At 41.9% G+C, this 10,831-nt stretch overlaps 1 protein-coding gene across 1 annotated transcript; it reads left to right on the forward strand.

The window, feature by feature from the left end:
• Positions 1-785: 785 nt before the first annotated feature.
• LOC114071595 (WD repeat-containing protein 11-like) lies at positions 786-10,316 on the forward strand (the record flags this gene model as incomplete). Its single annotated transcript, XM_027909441.1, has 7 exons — positions 786-903; positions 1,910-2,021; positions 5,661-5,814; positions 7,363-7,536; positions 8,174-8,360; positions 9,684-9,849; positions 10,202-10,316. Coding segments are annotated over exons 1-7 (994 nt in total), but the record flags the coding sequence as incomplete, so codon positions are not given.
• Positions 10,317-10,831: the final 515 nt, after the last annotated feature.

Consider the following 10,831-nt stretch of genomic DNA (forward strand, 5'->3'; position numbering starts at 1 on the left):
GGTGTCTCAGGGGCACAGCTGTCCCTGGAGCTGCTCGGCCAAGGAGCCCTTTCCCTTCCCATCCGTGTGATGGACAACAAACACAGCACCCTGTCCCCAGTCCTGGTGGCTGTCCTGGGGCATCCCTGCTGCGTCCAGTTCTGGGCTGTTCCAGAAAGAAAAGGAGCTGCTGGAGAGGGCCCAGCGGAGGCCACGAAGATGATGAGAGGTCTGGAGCATCTCTGTTATGAGGAGAGATGGCAGGAGAGTTTAGTCTAGAGAAGAGAAGACTGAGAGGGGATCTCGTTAATGCACACAAGTATCTCCAGGGCAGGTGCCAAGAGGACGGTGCCAGGCTCCTTTTCGGTGGTGCCCTGCGACAGGACAAGGAGCACCGACCATAAACCTCAACACGAGAAGTTCCACCTCAACACGAGGAAGAACTTCGGGGCGAGGGTGGCAGAGCAGCCCTGGAGCAGCTGCCCGGGGAGGCGGTGGAATTTCCCTCTGGGGAGACATTCCAACAGGCCCGTCTGCCTGTGTCACCTGCCCCAGGTGAGCCCGGGGGGGGGGGGGTTGGACGGGGTTGATCTCCGGTGGTGCCTTCCGACCGTAACCCCGCACACCCCGCACACCCCCGCACCCCCGGCCGGGGCGGGGCGGCCCCGGAACGGCGGTTCCCGAGCCGCGGGGCCCCGGCGGAGGCCGGAGCGGAGCCGAGGCGGCGCTTCCTGCGGGGCGGTGCCGGTGCCGGGGCTGGGGCCGCTCGGCAGCGGTGCCGGCGCTGGGGCAGCCCCGCCGGGCTGGGCGCTGCCGGGGGGGAGGGAGCTCGCTCGCCATGCAGCGCTTCACCGTCAACATCAAGCTGCCGGCGCGGACCCTGACGGGCGCCCTCAGCGCGCCCAACCGCGGCGCCGCCGACTGGTGAGGGCCGGGCGGCGGGGAGAGAGGGGGTCCCGGTTCTTCGCTGTGCCTGGCACTGCTCCCTCACGGGGAGCACCCCGGCACCGGGGGTGTCCTGGCAGCCCCCTGTGCGGAGCGGGGATGGCGGAGGGTCCCGGCGGAGGCCGCGGGCAGGAGCTGCTGCTGTCAGCGCTGTGCGGGAACAAAGCCACGGGCGGGCACGGCCCGGGCCCTGCCGGCAGCGGCGATCGGGTTCGGAGTGTAAGAGAGGAGGTTTAGATTAAATATTAGGAAGAAAATATTCCCTGTGAGGGTGGGGAGGCCCTGGCACAGGTTGCCCAGAGAAGCTGTGGCTGCCCCTGGATCCCTGGAAGTGCCCAAGGCCAGGTTGGAGGGGGCTTGGAGCAACCTGGGCTGGTGGAAGGTGTCCCTGCCCGTGGCAGGGGGTAGAACGAGGTGGTCTTCAGGGTCCCTTCCCACCCAAACCAGTCTGTGATTCTGTGATAAACTTCTGAAGTCACACAGGCCTCAGCGGATTTTCGCTGTTACTGTAATAAATGTTTACATGCTACAGTAATAAATGTTTATGTGCTACTGTATTAAATGTTTACATACTGCTGTAGAAAATGCATGCTACTCAAAATAAACAAATAAATAAAGGAAATGCAATTGATTGTATAGTGGAAATATATATTTGTTACCTGTGTTCTTAACGTGTAAAGTTTGGGAATGCTCTCCGTGAATTCCTGTGCAGTGTCTTAAATTTCCAGAAGAGGATTTTTACAGGTGGGCACCAAGAGATGCTTTGTAGTGGCTGAGGGTTCTGTCAGCAGGTGGTTCAGCAGACATGCAATGGCATTTTATAGTGCTTTTATGTTATTAAACAGTATTTACCACCTGGTAAACATCAAATATTATGTCTAGTAGCACACATCCTACTCAGCAAAAAAAAAGAAAAAAGTCTTGTTCTTGATGTGCAGACCTGTTGTTGTTTTTTGCTTGTTGATGATGACATGTGCTTTTCCAGGGGCTGGCAAGGCTTGATTGCGTATGGATGTCATTCCCTCGTGCTGATAGTGGATGCCAATACTGCTCAGACTTTGCAGGTTCTGGAGAAACACAAAGCTAGTGTTGTCAAGGTGAGGTGTACGTGTTTTAAGGTGTGTTACTTGATTCTGGTGTATATGTTATTTTTCTAAATTGCTGTAAATACTTGACATGGTACTGCACTTGATTTTCAGATAAAATGTGTTGTAAAATACCCATATTTTACAAGATCTCTGTTGCAGCTGAGTCAAACCATACATACTGAAATTTGAGCTGGGGTTGATGGTATATCTTCATAGAATACATAGAGGTTATTGAATATCTAGAAAATCTGTTAGTGTTGCAGAACACAGAAATGTTTTTAGGAAATCTTTTTAACATGAGAGAGTTTCAAATGAACATTACAAAATATCAAAGGAAACCCTTTCTGATCTTCCCTATGGGGGGAAGGGCACCATTTGTCTAGAAAGTTACTTTTAAGCTTTTCCTTCTGTTCCTACCTGGAGAACAGGAACAATAGCAGACAAAACTGAACATTTATTTTAGTGATAGAAACTGGCTAAAATTTAAGTTCAAGTGTAGGGTACCTGTACTTTCCTTTGAAGGTCCTTGGCTTGGGAGTTTAAGTCAAGCGTGGAACAGGATGTATTTCTTTGATGCATCATTTCTTTGATAGTGGACAATGACAGATTCAGCTGGGGTTTAGAGGAATGTTTGGCTGGCAGGTATAATGTTTAATAGCCCTTGGCCCAAGTGCTGTTTAAAAATTAAACACAATTATTTTGTCTTTAGGCTTGATAATTTACTGACTTCTGAGTTATCATGTTATGATGATTTCTTTCTGCACAATGAAGAGCTTCAATTTTCTGGTGAATGGCTTTGACATTTCAGGATGTTCAGTAGTTGGTGTTGTTTATGTATCTTTATGTGGTATAATGTATATTTCTGTGCTACAGAGTCCAGTTAAGTGAGCTTTATAATAACAATAATAATGACAATAATAACAACAATAATAACAACAGCAATAATAACAATAACAACAATAATAAATGGACTACTCAAATCCTGAGTGAAACGATTGGGTAGGGCAAAACTGATACAGGTCCATACAAGATCTTGGCCAAGAGTCATACAGATAATGACATTGTAGCTTTTAAAAATGACTGGAAGGTTCAGGAATTAGTTTTGCTTGATTAGAGAGAATTTTTAACTGACAGGCAAAAAGGAAAAAAAAAAAAAAGGAAGTTAAAAGGGTTAGGGTTCAAAACAGATATTTTATGTCATTTTTTGAGAGCAAAGGTGTGGACATGATAACAAGCACAGAGTCAGTGGCACTCTGGGCAGCAATACCTGTGCTTGCCTTTTGGCAACTTGTTTGTTGTCTTCCAGCTGCCACGTGAAGTGAATAAATCAATTCCCATGTCTATAATTGTGTAAAAAGTAGAAAACTTGAGTGGCCTGGAGGTGTCAGCAATAATGATGACTCTGCTTTGCTGAGTTTGCACTTAGCTTAGATAATAAATTGGAGCACGGTTAGTTTTTTGATCCATGCAGTGATAGCATCTTAACGTGTGTTGGGTATTTGAGGAGTAACATCATGTCAGTAGGAAACCAAATGCTGAAGTCCATTAATTTAGAAGATAATTTTTCAAACCCACCGCCTGAAGCTTTATGAACAGAAAGAGAGTGTAAGAAAGTGGCTAATTTACTTGTAAGGTGGAAGAATGGAAAGAAATTCCCTTCTACTTTAAGAAACAGGCATTACGTAAGAAATTGTTATGAGGCCATGATCACTGCAGATACCTTTACACCCGTAACAAATTTTCTTCCATTCCTAATTTTTTTTTTTTTTTGAGAGTTTATAAATGCTAAGAGTGTAAATAAGCTGGAGGGGATCTGAAAGAAGCCTACAGTGTATATCTGACAAACTCTTTGTCAAGAATCTGCGCTGAAAAATTTCAAAACACAACACATCTGTAATTAAAAAAGCAAAGAAAAAACCCACAATTGGTTCCTAATCCTTCTGCAGTCCATTTTACTGTTTTTCTTTAAATACTTCCTTGCCTTTGGCTGTCATAGCTGAGTCTGGAATAGGTAATGGATTCACTGAGAATTGATCTGTGTTAGTTGTCCCTCTGTACAAAAGGTGTTTGTAGGAGACTGCTGGCTTTGTACAGAGTAGATTATATCTGATTTTACCTTTAGGAAGAGTACTTGAAAGTGTGCTTCTACAGAGGAAAAATCTAATTACAAAGAAAAGTTTTGATCTGGCACTAGAATGGGAAGACTGACATTACATTTGTATCCTTTTTGATGTTTTAATAAACAGAGATAATAAGACTTTATAAATGGGGTGAGGTAGATTGTGAACATTAAAAAAAATCGTCTCTGGTTCATGTTTCTGACTGTTGCTGCTGTATTTTGAAGTCAGAGTAGACAGACAGTGACTAATATCGTAAGAAAATCATTCCTTTTAGCAGAGGGTCAGGTCCTGTGTTGGACCTTGTTGGAGCAGAGAGAAAAGAGATTTGTGTTGTGAAGATCTCCTTTTAGTTGTTCATAACTTGGTGACAACTCCTCCCTTGAGAAATGATGTCTTCCAGGCTTGGAATTTTCTTTGAAGTAGTAAGTATTTAACTGAGGAATAAACAGCTTTGTGGATTTTTACAGTTACAGTAATTGCAGATGTCCTCATGGGTGATTCTTTTTGGAACAGCAGGGAAGCAGGAACTGCAAAAATTAAATTTGTAGGTAGAGAAGAGTCTCTCTAGAATTCTTCGTGTTTCAGGTAGAAAAGTTTATAACTTGAAAAGTTCTATGTTTGTTCCCCCTTTTTCTGTTAGGTGGGGTGACAGCACACAGGTAGATGTAGTGGGATTTTTGTAGCAGGTAAATTCCCATTGAGGTTTCTTTATTCTGTCAGTGTCTTCAGTCTCTCCTAGGGACAGAAATTCACCCTAAAACCAGGTAGCAAAACAGCTCCATATTAAAAAGAAAAGGGAGAAATCAGTCTTATCTATGCCCTTATAATTGGGGAAGACTTGTAGACAAAATGTTTCAGATTTCAAGACACAGTTTTCACAGGTATTGCAGGCCCATGCAGCTTGAAATCCCAAAGCAGAAAGTGGTGTGTGGAGATCAGTGTGCTGAAAAGGACTGAAGAGTCAGCAACTGTCAATAGTAGCTTCTTTATTTTATTATTTAGTTATGGGACAACAAATAGATGTAAGACTTAACCTTCCTTCCCCCCAGTACCATAATATATCTATATTGGTCAGATTATAAAAATGACATGTTTTAGGCTGTATATAAAAGCTGGATGATAATTTTTCCACCTGCAGTTGTTTGGAAATCAGTGGGTACAGGTTTGTGGATGCCCACGGAACCTTAAATATTGCCACTTAGTTTCCTGTAAATATTTGAGTGAACTCTTTATGTACATAACACGTATGTTTGGGCTGCTGTAGTCACCTTCAGGAACAAGGTTTGTTTGTTTAGGTAATTTGAGAATATCAGCCATGCAGTCATGCAGCAAAGTGGGGACCTGCCTTTAAGTTTGCACAAGCAATGGAAGCTTAAAGGTATTTTACACAAGTGCTGTCGCCACGAACTATTACAGTGCTTTTCATTGAGTTCACTATTCTTTGCCTATCCACCTGAAGGGTGTGCAGTGTGATGTCTGTGTTATATCTGCTTGTCTCCTTTTGACCAGTGTCCCCCTGTGTGTGCAGGTCAAATGGGCCAAGGAAAATTACCACCACAACGCGGGCTCCCCGTACTCCCTGCGCTTGGCGTCCGCCGATGCCACCGGCAAGATCATCGTGTGGGATGTGGCGACGGGAACGGCTCGCTGTGAGATACAGGAGCATTCAAAACCAATCCAAGGTGATGGGGGAGCATTTTTTGTGCAAATCCACCCCCTGTGTTTTATACACCACGCTCAGTTCTGGCAGTGATTTCTGCTGTTGGCGTCGCCGGCCTTCTGTGTGTTTGCTGGCTCTTTTTGTGAGGAGGTGTAAGATTTACTGGCTCCCAGAGGAATGCTGTGAGACTTGATTCATTAGGGTAATGTTTTCCGGGACAAAAAAGTTAGAATCTATTTTTTATGAATGTTATGGATTGCAGTAATAACATTTACAGTGGCAGCTGCATCTTCCTGCTTTGCAGCTGGGATTGTGGTGTGGTTTGAATTGCACCTGAGTGCTGCTGCCATCCAAGGGGGTGCAGTGCTTCAACAGCATTACATTTGTGTAAATTAAAGGTTTTCATTGGGCACATATATTTTGCCAGATAGCTCATTATGTAGCTACTTCTGATCAGATATATTACTATGATAACGTACATTTGCAATGTAAGCAGAGAAAGGAGGTTTTCTTGAACATTTCAGCTGTTTCAAAAACTTGTGGTGATGTTTATATTGTACCTGGTGTGTTTTTTAAACTCTTACTATATGAAAGTCCACTTATGAAAATAAGTTGGTTGGGTTTTGTTATTCTGATTTTATAAATCCTGTGAAAGAAGCTATAATGTTTTAAGTCTACTAGTGAGTCACTGAACGCTTTTTATATTGACTGCAGTTAATTTTGTTAGTTTTATTACTTTTTGTTTGTGTGTGCATTATGAGTTGGGTTTTATTTACTCCTGACACCAATTCACTGAATATTTGGTGGAGTTTTGATGGAGAAATTTGGAGATTTGTCCATTTTTTCAGACCCAGTGAAGGCTTTCCAAGCTTCTGGGCAACCTTTTGTTAACTTCCAGTGTAACATTTGGACACACATGACCGCTTTTTGGTTTTTTTTTCGTTTCTTTTCTGTGAAACCCAGGGAAAAGCACTTACCAGCTGGGAAAAGGCTGAACTGATCAAACAGAAGAACTTCACCCACTGCCTGCCTGACCCATTGTGTTGTCTAAACCACTGCCCAAGGAGCATGCAGGGAGCTCTAATACAGCTCCTTTCAAGGGACTGGGGTGTCTCTCTGTTCTTATTGACAGAAAACATAGTCTTTTATGTCCATTTATCTGGAATGTTTAAATTATGGCCAGCTTTGAAGATGGGCCATCACACCCCTTCAGACTGACCCTGTTATTTAGCACTGTACTTGTGTTCTTGGCTGAGTGTTACAGTCAGATTCATTTTAGTCTTGAACTTAAGACTCTCTGATTAAAAAGCGTTTGAAGTGAAGACATTTGTTTCCAGGTCCAATACTGATACCATCTCAAATATTAGTTTTAGGTGGTGTTACAGCTCGTGGTGACTTCCCAGATATTAATTGGGATGGTGTATGGTTCTTTCCATTTTGACTCTGCAGTGGTTCTGTACAGCACAGTGGTTCCATTAAAGACAAGGCACAGAAGAAGAGTAGTTTTAAAATAGAACAACTTTTTTTTAAAAAAATTATTTCCCTGATGTTCCTTCTTTTCTTTTGACAGACATGCAGTGGTTGTGGAATCAAGATGCTTCCAGAGATTTGCTGCTTGCAGTTCACCCCCCTAACTATATTGTACTGTGGAATGCAGACACAGGCACCAAACTTTGGAAGAAAAGCTATGCTGAAAATATCCTGTCTTTCTCATTTGACCCCTTTGATCCGTCACACTTGGCTTGTAAGTTTATCTGCATGAAACAGCGAGACCTGGCTGTGTGTGACCAGGAAAAAGGTTAAGCTGGAATGTTAATATTGAGATTAAATGTGGTGGATTGGAGAGGATGATGTCATAAATGCCACGAAGAAGTCTCAAAGCAAAGACAGGGAAGTCTTTGGCTGGTGTGGAATCTCCTGAAATAAGATGCCCTTGTGTATCTGCAATAACATTCAGCCTTCTGTGGCCATCTTAGTGATACAGCTGAGCCAAAACTTTGTGCTGCAGCATAAATGAGTTAATAATTCTTTGAGAACAAAAAACAGTGATACAGCCAATGTGCACAACTCTTCTATTTGCACTGGGAGGCTTAAGAAAAACAGTTTATGGGAGAGAATAACTGAGTTTCTGCCAGTAATTCAGTGTTTTTTAGTATAAACTTAATTTTGAAAGGTGAGTTTTGTGGATATTAATTAATTGTAATGTGCCATCTGCTGCTTTTTCAGTAGAACGTGCTGGTTGTCTAGAATGAAGAGTTTTCCACCTGATAGAGTATTATTAAAGTTATTAGCATTTCTCCCCACTCAGATATCATTAAACTGCAATGTCACAATCAAATTGCTGATTGAATTTTGCTTTTATCATTTTTTTCTTGCTGCAGTGCTCACCAGCGAAGGAATCGTGTTCATCTCTGACTTCTCTCCTTCCAAAGCTCCTGCCAGCTCAGGGAAGAAAGTTTACATCTCTAGTCCCCATTCCAGTCCCTCTCACAACAAGCTGGCTGCTGCTACAGGGGCCAAAAAGGCCCTTGACAAAGTAAAAATCTTAATCAGCAATGAGAAACCAAGGTAGGTTGCAAATATTTTTTCCCAGGTGATGTATACCTGTATATCTTATAGAGATAATATCCTATAAGGTAATTAGTTTAAAATAAAGAAGATTCGCTGGGGTAGGCAGATGGACGGATATCCTATGGGAGAGTAATATTTAGGAACAGAACATTCTCATCCAGTTCTGCTCATAAAAACAGCCATATTATCTCAGCATGTTTTATAGAAGTCAAATGACATCATTTCCTCCTTTTGCTGACAGAGTTTTATGCAGGTGTAAATTCAGAAACAGCTTTCTTATTGGGGAAAAAAAAAAAAAGATGAAAATGGGCTGCCATAATTCATTTTGATTGTGGATTGAGGAGTGATACAGCTAGAGAATAAAAATTATGCAGGTACCTGAGAAGAGTTGTCATTCTAATGCTGTACACGATACTGCAGCAGGAGGCATTTTCTAAATGATTAGTGTACAAATGAAATCAGAATTTATGGATTGCATTCCTCTCTGTATATTTTCTGCCCTTCTGAAACTTAAGTTGTTGCATTTTCAGATTTGTGGGGTTTTAGATGAGTTTAGGGAAAAAGCTCTGAGGAAAAAGAGAAGCAGGAGATTGTCAGGGAAGTGCAGACAAAAGGGTGTCCCAAAGCAAGGAATGAGGTGCAGGAAGTGTGTGAAGAGGTTTAGTGTGTGGTGGAATGAGGAGATTAAAAACTAACACAAGCCCTCAAAGGGATCATCCATAAAATGAATTGAGAGGCTTTGGAAACTGAGCACTGGATGAGGATGATTTTTATCAACAGGACCCAAGTTCATTATATTCCATGTCCCTGAGGAACCCCTTTATGTTGCATTTAATCCCCTGTTCACCTTTCATAAAATGATGAACTTTCCTGCTCTTTGCTACTTTCTCTGAGCTTTGAAGACTGAGATTCTTGATATACTGGTTCAGATCATTTCAAAACAAAGAAATATGCATAACAGTATAAAAACTGGAGTGGGCAATATGTTTGAGGGTAATTTCCCATGAATGTCAGTAAATGTCAGGGCAGCCAAGCACTGTTCCTAAGTGAATTGCTTTGTGTGGGAGGTGTGCAAGAGTTACACTTGTTCCATTTGAATGAAATGCTATTTTTAAAATTACTCTATAATCTCATTCGGACAAAAGCCAACAGAATGTGTTTGTGGAACTCAGTGATGCTGTAACAGTTAAATGGAAATCTGCAGTTGCCCTGTGATCAAAATAGGGGTTACTTGCACAAAAAATGCAGCTGCAGGAAAAGTGATGCCGTTAATTTTATTTTGACACAACCTGATCAATGTTTACGTCTGACATTTTGCAGCGCTGAATCTGTAACCCTCAACGACTGTCTCCAGTTGTCGTATTTGCCTTCCAAGAGGAACTACATGCTCTTATTGTATCCCAGAGAGATCCTGATCCTGGACTTGGAAGTGAATCAGACCGTGGGTGTGATTGCCATTGAAAGAACAGGTGTGCCTTTCATCCAGGTAATGGAGATTTGATGGGGTTTTATCACTGAAATAGTTTATTATCATCGCAGATGGGTTGATGATCTGCTGATAGTTGTGTTTGGTTAGTTTTAGAGAATGAAAGTATGTTAGTTCTTCGGGGGAAAACCATCCTCTGAACCAGCAAACCAAACCAAACCTTTCAGTTGATTTTCCACATTAATTGACTTCCTCAGCCCCAAGTCCCACAGCTAAAAAAAAAATCCTGGAAATGTTGCGTTAATGGTAACATCTTTTTTGACTTGCTTATACATCAGCAGTTGCATGTTGTATTTGCCCTTTGCAAAGGTTCATATTTGGATACTGTAACAGAATGTGTGTGTCTGTGCAGGTGATTCCTTGTTTCCAGAGGGATGGGTTGTTTTGCCTCCATGAAAATGGTTGTATAACTCTGAGGGTTCGCAGATCCAACTGCACCTTAACTGGAACTCCAAGTGAAGAGCCAGGTAAGTTTCGTGTCAAAAACATCCTGAAATGAACTTTGATGCCTTTTAATTAATAATTAACACCAGTATTAACCATCATGCCTTGTATAGGATGGTGAATTACAGCCCTTCTAGTGCTTTTCCCCTTATGCATTGAATTTAAATTTAAATTTCTGCTGCTTTTTCCCAAAATGTTTTTTGACTTCTCTGATGTTAAGTGCAAAATAGATTATATTAATACCCTGAAAATCCTTTTATCACTAAATAATACTGTAATTATAAACTGGCTTAGCAGTCACAGATACAAGAATATTATACATAAAAGATTAATAGTGTGTTCTTTTTATCTTTAAGAAGGGACATATTTTTCAGGCAAACACAAGGCTTTGGAAGTCATTTGGTAAATTGGAAAAGCTGATTTTAGAACTAAGATAGGGGCTTTAGATTAATATCTAAATTATTAAACTCTTGTCTCTTTTATGAAATGTTGCTAAGAACGGTCTTTTAAATATAATGGAGCAGGTTGGAAAAAAAGG

This window comes from Empidonax traillii, unplaced genomic scaffold (assembly GCF_003031625.1).
Source record: "Empidonax traillii isolate 1590-97213 ecotype Southwest subspecies unplaced genomic scaffold, ASM303162v1 scaffold2133:size36579, whole genome shotgun sequence".
Classification (NCBI taxonomy): Eukaryota; Metazoa; Chordata; class Aves; order Passeriformes; family Tyrannidae; genus Empidonax; species Empidonax traillii.